General features: G+C 38.5%; 1 protein-coding gene across 1 annotated transcript; it reads right to left on the minus strand.

Moving 5' to 3' along the window:
- Positions 1-11823: 11823 nt before the first annotated feature.
- On the minus strand, positions 11824-12249 carry LOC131860113 (uncharacterized). Its single transcript, XM_059214480.1, has one exon. The coding sequence runs from the start codon at positions 12247-12249 to the stop codon at positions 11824-11826; it is 426 nt and encodes a 141-aa protein (XP_059070463.1).
- Between the last annotated feature and the right edge of the window lie 2055 nt (positions 12250-14304).

Below are 14304 nucleotides of genomic sequence, written 5' to 3' on the forward strand. Positions count from 1 at the left end.
GACACTTTGGAAGAAGATGAAGACAGATCTGAAATTTAGTTCTACTTTTCACCCACAGACTGATGGACAAATAGAGGTAGTCAACCAGAGCTTGGTAAATTGGTGCAGTCATTGGTTAGGAGGGACCTCAAGGAGATCAATCTAGACCGGGAAGAAAGAGTAAACACAATGGAAACAAGACAATATGTTGGAGGCAATACAAAACTGAATGAATCAGATCATGAAAACTGATTACAACTAATCGGTAACATCCAGGTTACAATATTCATCTCACTGGCCTGCCACATACATGCTCAATTATAGAATTGGTCAATTTTAGACCACTAGATCTTAAGATATGCCTTCTATGTTCTTCCTAACTGAATTATGATGCTTAGTTATGTTGATTTATAAGGTCTAGTGGGATCCGGTTGGCCCAAGAGGAAAAGAACAAGATCAAACATGTAAAACACCAGGTCGACATCTGCTAAAAGAGATTCCTTCAAAAAATCCAAAGGATGAAGTGCGGATCAAAGGGAAGGTCGACCACATGCCTAGGAACATTGGAATCAATGAACTTAAGCTCCGCAAACTACATAAAGGATCCACAAGATTCACCAATAGAAAATAGGTCAAAGTAGTTATGAGGCTAGAAAACTATCTCGGAATCCAGAAGCAATAACTTGCTGGTAAATGATCCAAATGCTCCGTGATTTAGGAATAAGGAAGATGATCATGTCCTCAAGAAAAATCCAACTCCGCAAGATCCGATGAGCCAAAGCAAGAAAATACATAAAGAAATGCTGAAACTGAAAAAACAAAAAACAAACCGAAAATAAATATTTTTGGTTGATGCAAGATTGCCAAGAGTCGGGAATGCTCCTGCATCAAACAGTCGAGGTTGTTGAAAAAGTGAGTCTCTCACTTTGCTGGGCTCAAAGGAAAACCAAGGCGGTCCACCTCTACCTAAGAAATCCAAGATGAATCTTCAACTGGTTTGTCCTTCTACTTCACAAGATACTCCTTATACCGATTGCTCCGGGTACTTCCCCCAATCCTACTGTCCAAAATATCTTCAATCTCCTCTGGTTCCTTTCGAGCAACTATTTCTCCAAGTTTGCAATATTGCCTTCACTGAATTTTGATTCATGATATTGATGTAGATCTGCAATGTTGAATATAGGTGAAATACTCAAACTATCCGGTAGCTCCACTTCATATGCATTTCCAGAACCGAACTTCCTCAATATCTTTTAAGGTCCAAACTTCTTCATCTGTAACTTGTTATAGGTTCCAACTGGAAATATTTCTTTTCTCAGATACACCATCACTTCATCACCAACTTCAAATTCCTTATGTCTTCTCTTCTCCTCTGCCTTCACCTTATACTTGTTGTTCATATCCTCCAAATGCTTCTTAACCTGAATATGCAAGGCCTTCATGTGATCTACAAACTCTTTTTCTTCTGCAGTCCACTTATCTTCATTATTGATATCTCTCAATTCTGATATACCTGTAGGGTGTGCTCCGATAATAATATCAAAAGGTTTTTTTTTTCCAATACTCCTGTTCACTGGAATTACTGTAGGCAAACTTTGCTTATGCAAGAATCAAATCCCAACTTTCGATTTTCTCTCCAACTAGGAATCTCAACAAATTTCCCAAGCTCCTATTTACTACTTCTGTCTATCCATCAGTTTGTGGGTGAAAAGTAGAACTGAAATCCAAATTTGTCTTCATATTTTTCCAAAGTGTTCTCCAAAAATAACCAACAAACTTAGTTTCTCTATATGAAACTATGCTCTTAGGTAATCTATGTAATCTCACTGCTTCCTTGAAAAATAGGTCAGCTACATGTATCGCATTTGATGTCTTCTTACAAGGTATGAACTGAGCCATCTTCGAGAATCTATCCACCACCACAAATATAGAATCATTTCCTCTCTATGTCTTAGGCTATCCAAGTATGAAATCCATGCTTATGTCCTCCCAAGGTCTCTCCAGTACTGTTAAAGGTGTATACAATCCCATGTTTGACTACTGCCTTTTACAACTTGACAAACTCTACAACTCTACACAACTTTCGTAACATCTTTATGAATTTGAGGGCAAAAGTAATGTTCACTCACCAATGCTACTGTTTTGTCAACACCAAAGTGTCTGACTGATCCTCCACTATGCTTCTCCTTTATCAGATTCTCCCCCGTAGAACTCTTAGGTATAAACAACTGAACTCCTCTGACTAACATCCCATCCTGAATGAAATAATCCAACCATTTGCTTCTATCTACCATAATTGGTGCTCTACGTGCTTTCCAAGGTTCTACAAAATCCGGGTCACCATCATATAAGGTCTTGAAATCCTAATACTATCACTCCCATCTCTGTTAGTAAATTCCTCCTTCTACTCAATGCATCAACAACTTTGTTTGACTTCCCACTCCTAGGCTTCAAAACAAAGGTGTAACTCTGAAAAAATTCTACCCATCTCATATGACTTTGATTCAACTTACTTGGACTATTCAAATACTGCAAGGCTTGATGATTAGTATACAACACTTGACTCCTTAGGAAACAAGTAATGTCTCCACTTCTTCAAGGTTTGAACTATGGCATAAAATTCTTGATTATGCACTAAATATCTCCCCCTGGCATCATTCAACTTTTTACTGAAATAAGATACTGCTCTCCCTTCCCGAATCAATACTGCTCCAATTGTGTTCCCACTTGCATCACAATCTACTTGAAATAGTTTGTTAAAATATGGTAAAACTAATATAGGCTTCTCAATCACTTTCTGCTTCAATAATTCAAAACTCTTATTTTCTCTGGTTGTCCACTTGAATTCCTTCCTATCTCCCCTCATTGTCTCAGTCACAGGGTTACAAACTGAACTAAATATTTTGATAAACTTCTGGTAGAAACTAGCTGATATTACCTCCACAATACTTTTCGATGTAGGCCATTCAACAATTGCTCTTACCTTCTTAGGATCCATCTTCAATCCATCTAGAGATATCACAAATCCCAAATAGACTAACTCTTCCTTCATGAAAGTACACTTCTTAAGATTTATCAACAACTTCTCTTCTCTCAACCTTTGCAAAACTTGTCTTAAATGCAACAAATGCTCCTCTTTTGTCTTACTCAAAATCAGAATGTCATCCAGATATACGATAACAAACTTACCCAATAATTTCTTCAATACCTCATTCATCAATCTCATGAAAGTACTTGGTGCATTAGTCAACCCAAATGGCATCACCAACCATTCATACAATCCTTCATTTGAATGCTGTCTTCCACTCATCTCCTTCTCTGATTTTGATATGATGATATTCACTCTTCAAGTATATCTTTGTGTAGTATTTGGCTCCACTCAAACAATCCATTATATCACCCATCCTAGTTAAAGGAAACTGGTACATTACTGTGATCTTGTTTATTGCTCTGGAATTGGTACACATCCTCTAGTCTCCATTCTTCTTAGGTGTTAACACTATTGGTACTACATAGGGACTCAAACTTTCTCTGATTAAATCTTTTTTCAATAATTCTTGCACTTGTCTATTCAACTCTTCATTCTCTACCGATGTCATCTGGTGTGCAACTTTGTTAGGCAATCTAGCTTCGGGAATCAAGTCCATGCACATTATCCAAAATGATGTTTCTATATTCTATCAACAACTTCTTTATCTCCTCCGGTTGTTCTTCTTCATACTCTAGGTTTTTAGTCTTCTTAGGGACTAAGGAAAAACACACATTCTCATGTCTTATTCCATCCATGAATTTCCTTCCGTCCACCAAACATATTCTAGCATTCATACAGACTTCACTTTTCAGGGGCTCCTCCAAGGATAACAAGGTTCTCTTCATTCCGTTTGCTACAATAGTGTATATGTCCTTTCTTCTATCATGTATTGTCTGTCTATCAAACTGCCTAGGCCTACCCAACAAAAGTTGACAAATATCCATAGGCATAATATCACATAAAACCTCATCATGATAACTTCCAATTTTCAATTTCACCAAGAATTTCTCACTTACTAACAACTTATGATCATCCTGAATCCATGCTATTTGATAAGGCTTAGGGTGTTTCAATCTTTCCAAATTCAATTTGTTCACCATTTCTTCTGAAACAAGATTATCCAAACTACCACTATCTATAACTACTTTACATCACTTATCGGATACCTTACATATGGTCTTGAACAAATTTCTCCTCTACAAGGGCTCTTCATCTTCTCCAGTATGACACAAATCTCTCCTCATCACCAACAATTCTGCATCTTTCAATTTGTTAGCTGATTCAGTGGGGCTTTCTTCTACCAAGGTTGTTCTCCTAGTGTTCTCTGTCTTCTTACATTCAAAAGAATGATGTCCTCCTCCACACTTAAAGCAAGTTCCTCTGAACACTCTCTTTTCTTGGCTTCTGTCATCTTTTCCAAAACTTTCGTTTCGTTAACTATTAGGTTCTCTCCTCTATTAGAAATTTATATCATCCTTCTAGTATGAATTACCTTCTTTTCTTACTTCCTTGTCTTTTCTTTGATCTGTACAGGTTCCTCTTACTCTGGAATATCCTCTTCCTCCTTGAAATCTTTCTCTGGAAAACCTTCCACCTCTATCTCTCTGTGTCTGCTCATGTCTTGTGTTCAAATTTTCTTCTACTTTCAATGCATATTGGTAAGCTTCTTCAACACTCTGCAACTTGGTCAAACTGAGTTCATCCTATATAGACATCCAAAATCTATTCAAATATCTCGCAACTTGTTCAACCTCATCATCGACATGTCCAGATCTGATATTCAACTTGTAGAATGCTTTGGTGTACTCCTTCACACTAGATTCTTTCTGCTTCAAGTTCTGTAACTTTCAGAAGATATTTACTTGGTAATCAGTAGGCATAAACTTCAATTTCAACTTGGCAACCATCCGCTCCCATGATTTGATCTTCTCTTTACCTCTTCTTTGTCTATCAACTTGCAAATATTCCCACCAAAGAGACGCATGACCTTTCAATCGAGTACATGCATATTTCACCTTTCTTTCCTCTATGGTGTTCTCAAAATCAAAGTACTTTTCCATCTCTGAGATCCAATCCATTAATTCATTTGAATCCAACTTTCCATCATACTCTGGTGGGGTGAAATGTGGTTTAGTGTTCACCCTACTCAAAAACCTCAAGAACCTCTCTTCATCTGGATCGATCGCCAATGGGTTTGCTATGTGTTCTGCCGGTGCTTATTCTTCTTCATCTTTACTCACATCTTCAATATGTCAACCTCTTCTTTGGGTCATCTCAACGACTTCTAACCAGGCTGTGATTCCTCTCAACATTTGCATCACAATAGGGTCTACATTCCCGTGCGCTCCACCATTCCTATTTCCTCTTCGTGCCATCTTCACACCAGTCCTCTACACCTACAAGTCCGATCTACAATCCGCCACCCCACAAGAAAATTTCAGGACAACACAAACTTCGGAATGAAATCTCACTCTGATACCACTTGGTCCAATCACCAGTTGGGAGGGACCTCAAGGAGATCAATCCGGATAGGGAAACAAGAGTAAACACAATGAAAACAAGATAAGATGATGAAGGCAATGGAGAACTGAATGAACCAGATCATGAAATGTGATTACAACCAACCGATAACATCTGGGTTATAAGATTCGACTCACTGGCCTGCCACATACATGCTCAATTACATAATTGGTCAACTTTGAACCACTAAATCTTAAGATATGCCTTCTATGTTCTTCCTAATTGAATTATGATGCTCATTTACATTGATTTATATGGTCTAGAGGGATCCGATCAACCCAAGAGGAAAATAACAAGATCAAACGTGTAAAACACTAGGTTGACCTCCGCTAAAGAAATTCCTTTGAAAAATACAAAGGATGAATTGCAGATCAAAGGGAAGGTCAGCCACATGACAAGGAACATTGGAATCAATGAATTGAAGCTCCACAAGCTGTGGGAAGGATCCACAAGATTCACCATTAGCAAATAGGTCCAAGCGGTTTCGGGGCCAGAAAATTGTCTTGGAATCTAGAAGCAATAACTTGCTGGTAAATTATCCAAATGCTCCATGGTTTAGGAATATGGAAGATGATCACATCCTCAAGAAAAATCCAACTCCGCAAGATCCGGTGAGACAAAACAAGAAAATGCAGAAAGAAATGCTGAAACTGCAAAAACAAAAAACAAACTGAAGAGAAATGTTTTTGGTTGATGCAAGATTGCCAAAAACCGGGGATGCTTCTGCATCAAAATTTTGTTAAGATGCTTAGTAGGAGAGAACACTGGAAGTTGGGGTTTGATTCTTGCACAAGCTGAGTTTGTCTACAATAATTCAGTGAACATGAGTACCAGAAGAACAACTTTTGAGATTGTTACCAGAGTACATCCTAAAGGTATATCATAATTGAGAGTTATTAGTAATGAAGAAAAGAGAAGTGTAGAAGTAGAAGAATTTGTAGATCACATGAAGGCCTTACATGTTCAAGTTAAACAACAATTGGAGGATATGAAAAACAACTATGAGGAGAAGGCAAACGAGAAGAAAAGACATAAGGAATTTGAATTTGGTGATGAAGTGATGGTATATCTGAGAAAAGAAAGATTTCCAATTGGAACCTGTAACCAGTTGCAGATGAGAATGTTTGGACCTTGTAAGATCTTGAGGAAATTTAGTTCCAGAAATGCATATGAAGTGGGGTTACCAGATAGTTTGGGTATTTCACCAATATTCAACATTGCAGATCTACATCAGTATCATGAATCCAAATTCAGTGAAGACAATATTGTAGACTTGGAGAAGCAGATGCCTCAAAACGAGCCAAATTAGATTGAAGGAATTTTGGACAGTAGGATTGGGTGCAACACTAGGAGCAACCAATACAACGAGTATCTTGTGAAATGGAAGGACAAACCAGTTGAAGATTCATCTTGGATTTCTTAGGCAGAGGAATACCACCTTGGTTTCCCTCTAACCCCACCAAAGTGAGGGACTCACTTTTTCAACAACCCCGAATGTCTGATGCAGGACCATCCCTGGTTCTTGGCAATCTTGCATCAACCAAAAACATCTATTTTTAGTTTGTAACCTGTTTTGTAGTTTCAACATTTCTTTTTGCGTTTTCTTGTATTTGCTCACTGGATCTTGCGAAGCTAGATTTAGATTATGGACACGTTCAATTGCCTTATTCTTGGTCCATGGGACATTTGGATCTTTTACTGGCAAGTTACCACTTTGAGATTCTGAGATAGTTCTCTGGCTTAGAACAACGAAACCGCTTGGACCTATTCTGCTATTGGCAAATCTTGTGGATCCTTTCCATTGCTTGTGGAGCTTTAGTTTGTTATTTCCAATGTTCCTTGGTGTGCGACCGACCTTCCCTTTGGTCCAGACTTCATCCTTTGGATTTTTTGGAGGATTCTCTTTGGTGGAGGCTGACTTGGTGGTTTTACACGTTTCATCTCGTTCATCCATATTTGGTTCTTCTTGGGTCGACACAGATCCCTCTAGGTCATATAAAACAATGTAATTTAGCTTGTAGGAATAAGTTTTTAGAACATAGAAGATCTATCTTGAGATTAAGAGGTCCAAAGTTGACCAAGACTGTAATTGAGCATGTATGTATTCTAGTCAGTGAGTCGAATCTTGTAGCTCACATATTATCGATAGATTGTAATTGGTTTTCATGATATAATTCAATCAGTTCTGCATTGCATCCATCATCATGTCTTGTTTCTATTGTGTTTTAATCCTATTGCACGATCCAGATTGATCTCCTTGAGCTGCACCAAGAATATAATGTTAGACAATTGATAAAAATAAGTTTCTATGCTAATAATGACTAAGAAGCAAACTAAGAGCATGCCAAACTATGCAATGGACAAGTAAGAAATATATTTGATATGTTACAATTACTTCTATGAAAAATGTAACATTATTGAATGAACGTGTCGAATCAATGCAATATAATGCAAAAAGGGGTATTTACATATTGTCATAGGTGAGTTTTATGACTAGGCAATCATCATCTTGAAAAAATTTATAGTGGTCATAAACCCATACTTATGTGTACTTACCGTCAGCCATGATAATGCATTGTTGTTCCACTGTCAACTTGCAAAAGAAATATGGACAAAATCATGATATTTTTAATAAAATCCAAAAATATTGAAAGGAGAGGGGATAACTTATCATATTAACTAAGCTAAGTAATATTACCTATATCATGTTCATTGATTTCTATCTCCAACTCCTAGAAAATGATAAGAAATAGATTCACATATAGTAGATTAAAAAAAAAAAAAAAAGTGATTAGTGAAATGAATGACAAGATTTACTATTTATATGAGTTCTAGGAGATTCTTGTACATTGATTGTTGAGTACATGCAAAATGGGTTACTCTAATACAATATTCAAAAAAAAAAAAAATGAAACTATTTTAGAAACTAAGTGCTACATAAGTAAGAAAATACATCAAATTACACAAAAATGGTGATGTGCGGGAGGAGGTTAGGGTTTCAAGGTTTCAGACACAGTTGAATAGCTTAGTTTCATGGAGGGTATCTGAATCAAAAATTTTGAAACCCTATTTGGTGGTATTCTAGGTAGGCTTGGGAGGATCAGACAAAGGGAAGGTAGTCACCCGTTCTAGGTAAACAACACCACTTCTCAGAGCAGCCCTTTAATGCTCAAACTTAGTGGGGATTTGTAAAGATATTTTTTGGGTTGGGAGGAGGTTTTAAAAAAGTTGAGGATGTGGCAATCAAAGGAGTATATCAATTCAAAATTAAGACAAAAGATACACATTGAAACAAACGAAAGCAAATCGATTTAGGTCTAGATAGGTAATGAAGCTTGGCAAACAACTGTTAATATGCTTTGGGAGAGGGCTTTTTTCATGAAGTGGGTTGGATATTGGTTGACCTTCACTAGGGTTTGCAAATGGTGCGATGAACAATAGGGAAAGAATTTCACTTCTAAAATCCTACTGGATGGATTTTATTTGGTAATCTTTGAAAGTGGAAAGGCAAAATAAATGGATAATAAACAATGGACCATTCCTAATGGGAGGTATGGGATTTTTAATTAAAGATTGGTGTCCAAAATTTGACCCTAATAAGGTCACCATTGAAGAAGTTCTTGTTTGGATCCACATCTACAATTTCCCACAAGAATACTGGGAGTTGGAGACACTAAAAATCATTGGTAATAGAATTGATAAATTCATTAAGGCAGATGAGGCCTCAAAAAAAAAGGACTATAGAATGTATGTCTGAATTTGTATACTTTGGATACCTCATCCTCACTTACTGAAGGTGATATAGATTAGGAGGATGGAAGGTATTTGGTGGCAACTGATAGAAGTAGAAGTCATTGTTGAAAACTACACATCCTGTAAGGTTTTGGGTCATTCAGTGAAGGACTATGTTGTAAACAAGAAAGGGAAAAGTTGGGAAGCTGATCTCATACTGAATAAGCTGGCCAACATTGATAAAATTATTGATGCTCAAAATTCTAATGATAACTGATTGAATACTGATGAGGATGAACCTTCTTTATCAAATGAGGAAGCAAGGTCCTCTGTGGTTTGAGAGGTGGAGGCCCAGGTTGATAACCATCCTTATGAAGAGCTAGAGAAAGATTTAGAAGGAACCTTGAAGGAGAACTAGTCCCAACTAGACATCCTAAATGTAGTGGAGGGGGGCCTCCATGTTGGGATTTTCATCCCTAGTAAGAAGGATATGGGAAGCCTGGAGGAGACTTAAGAGAAGGATATTGAAAAAAGTGAGTCAATCCCCAGTAGAGATAGATAGATCGAAGATATTCAATTCAAGTATAGGAAGGAATGCAGATAGAAAAGGATGAGAAACTTGAAAATTGTCCACTTCAAGTGGGAAATGATTCTCACATAGAGTTGGGGTTGGTCTTAGGAAGGGTAGTGTAGACACCTAAAAATGTCCTATTCTTGACAATGCTAATTATTCCTCTATATTATTTAATTAATCTAATTTTATTCTTCTAAATTACTAATTATGATTTTCAACACAAACTAATTATTGAATTTTTATCTTAATCATTTGATTAATTGACTATTTTTCGTTAAAATTAGTTAAATAATTTATTATTTAATTTTTTTTTTAATAAGTAAATAGCTGTAGAGGGGCATCACCCTTGTATTAAAAAAGAAGGAGAATACAAGGCCTGATTCAATAAGAGTGATAGGGGGAAAGAATCAGGAAGAAAACCCCCTACCATAGCCCTAATCCATGAAAAAGAGAAATCGACACAGGACTGGATGAGGGCAATCATATGCCAACATCTTAAAGACCTCTTAAAGACGCAAAGGTCATAATACAAAAATAAACAATCTCAAAAGGCAGAGAGACCGGAGGGCTTAGAGTCAACTAGAGTCATAGAGAGTCATCAGAAGCATCTTCCACGAGTGTATTGGCCACATCTAAGACAATGGGACATTCAGGGCCACAATTCAAATGAGCTGCCGATTCCACCTTCTCTGTAGGGAGTCGATAGTTGTTTGGATACCATTCTTCACCCTGCCTAAACCCCTAGTCGTTTCCATCCACTAGATCACCATTCTCAAGGATCCTGAGTCATCAGTCATTGCTAAATCTGCACCACAGAGAAAAAATGCCCTCCAATTCGACGTGAAATCGCTTTGTATACCAGCCGCTTTCATAAGGAACTCAATGTTCTTGGAGATGACGAGCCAAGTTGCTTGGAAGGATGCAAAATCCAGAGAATTAACAATCACGAGCTTCTTTACCTCTGCTCCGTTGCTAAGTGACATGTAGTATTTTTGGGGAAGCGAAATTATGAGATTGGCATCAATATTGTCTAGTACAGAACCTATTTCTCCCAGCAGGCGGTGCTTGAACATCATCTGGGTTAGCAGTTTTGCTTGCTGCTTACTAGTTCCCATGTAGATTAATATTGCAAGAAAAAAGGCTGGAATATCAGCATTGGCTCTGTACCTGTGGTAAGCCATAAGAAATTCCTTTCCCAGGATCCTCTTTAAGCTATGGAGAATGAGAGGATGTCGAGAGAAAAGGACCTCTTGAAGATGCATGTCTGTGATTTCGCCCAGGAAAGCCATCTGTCGACAAGTAGCTTCGAGGAGGATTGGAGTCTCCATACTGAGATGCCAAGAGGAAAGCAAATTATGGTGGAAAGAAGGGGATTTTCTTTATTAAATAGCAAGGAGTCGAACCAGAGAATACGACATCCTACATCTGCGTCTCCAATAAATGCCCACACGCATGAGCAGCCGGTATTCGACTAAACATCTGCTCCAAACCTCCTCAACTTGATGTTGATTGACTTTAAGTATCAAGTGATCATAAACAAATCTTGAAGGATATAGTCGTAACTGGATACTCAAGTACACTTGTATTAAATAGCCATGAGCTGAAAGCTGGCACTAATCAATAGTGTCGGCAATGCATCACATCACGATGATAAGAGGAGACCATAACCGATTAACAAGGCAACCGGTCAATCTTTCCATCAAAACCAAGACCAAAAGGTGGAGAGTGGGAGTCATGGCTTACTGAGGAATAGAGCACCGGTTTGCTCCATAGCCAGAGGGGGCAGATAGAAATGGAGAGCGTGCACCGATTAGGAGACCCACCCGTATGCGCCATATTTCATAGGACCCAACCTAAGTGAGGAGAGCATCTCAATCGACCCAACATAAAACAACATCAGTGGATCTTCAGGGGGGTCACTGATGGTTATAGCCACTTTAGAAATTCTATCGGCTTCACCATTACCTTCTTTGTAGATATGGCTAACCTAGAACTCATCAAAGGAAGCTAGCAGCACCAGGATTGGTTGAAGCCACTGGTTAAGGGGCCAACAAGGGGTGCTAGAGAAGTGGATCACATTAATGACATTTAATGAGTCACCCTCCAAATGAATTTTTTGCACCCCAAGCTCCTTCCCTAGCTGAAGACCTCTAAATGTTGCTCTGAATTCAGCTTCATTATTAGTAGCCACTCCAATCTTTTCGGAGATTTCTTTTATACAGAGACCATCAAAGTCCCTCAGAATGCAACCAATACCACTTTGGCCTGGATTGCCTGCAGAAGCACCATCAAAGTTTACCTTACTCCACCCGATCGCTGGTGCATCCCAAATCACCCCCCCTCTTGGATTGGTCTGATCCACCAGAGAGTCTAGATCAAAAATCAGAGGGACAATTAGATTTGGAAGAGCCATCTTAATCTTACAATCCTAGTCTGTGAACAAATTTTTCTTAAGTGTTTTGGATTGGGCCGCCACATTCAGGAGCTCAGTCAGGTGGTTCTCAATTTTCACAAAAAAGAGACTGAGGGCCCATATCTTTGCCCTAGAAGATTCTGTGGTTTCCGTCTTTCCAAATTTCCCAAATCAAAAGTGATGGGAGGATCAAGAGAAAATAAAAAAAAACCGCCTTTCCTACTGGTTTAGGCCATTGCAAAAACCAATTGTCCAGCCCTGCTGGGAAGGGGCTGAATAATCTTAGTTTTTTCATGAAATACCACCAACAATGACTGGAGAATTTGCAATGGAGAAGAAGATGATCAACAATCTCTTCCTGATCTAGACATAACGAACATCTACTAGGTCCATTGATACCCATTGAATGGAGCCTTTCTTGGGTTAAGATTTTCCTCTTGCAAGCCAACCAGGCAAAGGAACCCGCTTTGGGTAGGAGGTGTTGATGCCAAAATAGATTAACAGGCCAGTCTTTTTTATCTATAGCCACTTCTTTCAGCTTGTAGCCAAAGCATACCTTGTATTTTCCATTAGAGGAGCCGCACCACTTAATAATATCCTTATCAGGGGAAGGGAAAATAGTCCTTTTTTGAGAATGTCAGTAAATATGTCTTTTTGAAACTGATCCAAGTCCATCTCGTCCAAGGAGTTCCAATTCTATTTAGAAATACCATTTTCTAGGATCTGATAACCATAATCACAGATATTATGCCTCCAGAGGCGATAGGTTACCTCCATAACAAGATGTAGAGCGGGGATGTGACATAGAGCAGCTTCACTCGACCAAGAATCAAACCAAAAGGAAGCATCCATGCCATTCCTGACCTCCCAAGTAACTTGATCGCTTATGATATCCCTGCTATCCAAAATGAAATTCCAGATAGCCGAACCCTTGGGAGGGTTGTTGATAGTCAAAATCCGCTTAGGTTCAAGGGAGTCCAGATATTTATGTTTCAGGAGTCTTGCCCATTTTTGCTTCCTGCCGCTACAAATTTCCCAAACCAGTTTAGCACCCATTGCTAAATTCATAATTGATATTTTGCGAATACCAGCACCACCTGCCATTTTTGGTTGACAGATCTTTTTCCAAGCTGTCAGGGGAAATTTACCTTTATCATCTGACCCATTCCAAAGGAAATTTCTCATTAGAGAAATCAATTCTTCTTCAACTGCCACCGGTGATCATAGGCAAGCCATAGAAAAAACCGGTAGCGATGAGAGGACCGACTTTATCATAGCGAGTTTCCCTGCAGAAGATAAGCACTTGCCTTTGCAAGTTGCAAGATTGGATTTGCACTTATCAATGAGGTGCTTCCAGTAGTGAGCTCTGATACTACCAATGAAGAGCGGGGTACCAAGAAATTTCCTAGGGAAATTAGCAACTCTAAGATTGAGAATCCTTGATAATACCGTTTGCAAGTTGAATGAAGTGTTGATGAAAAACACTTCAAATTTGTGCCAGTTGATTTTCTGTCGAGAAGCCAAACAGTAGTCATCAAGGCAAGTTTTTGATTGATGTGGCTTGTCGCCTACAAGCCGATCCAAATAGAATGGTGTCATCAACAAACTAAGGATGAGTCATTTTTTCAACCCCTGTTGCCACATTAACTCCTACCCAATGAACATTTTGCTGGAGAGCTCTTATGGATCGACCTAACACTTCAACCATTATGATAAACAAAAAGGGTGATAATGGATCACCTTGTCTAATACCTCTTGTCGAAGAGAAGAAACCGTGGGATGAACCATTGACCAGAATCGAGAATTTGGGGGAAGAGAGACAACTCGTGACCCAAGTAAGCCATTCCTTGCAGAAACCAAATTTATTGAGAACATCAAATAAGAAATATCCACCATGTCATAAGCTTTCAGGATGTCTAGTTTTAAAATCATACAAGAGACCTTGGTTTTCCTGGCTGTGTGGAGTGTTTCATGAGCAACAATGATACATTCTACAATGGATCTTCTAGGGGCAAACCCACTTTGTTCCTCTAATATGATGTGCATCAGGAGGGG

This window comes from Cryptomeria japonica, chromosome 11 (assembly GCF_030272615.1).
Source record: "Cryptomeria japonica chromosome 11, Sugi_1.0, whole genome shotgun sequence".
NCBI lineage: Eukaryota > Viridiplantae > Streptophyta > Pinopsida > Cupressales > Cupressaceae > Cryptomeria > Cryptomeria japonica.

Excerpts from the sequence above, each read along its gene's own strand:
- LOC131860113 (XM_059214480.1), bottom strand. The coding sequence starts at position 12,249 with ATGGCTCTTCCAAATCTAATTGTCCCTCTGATTTTTGATCTAGACTCT.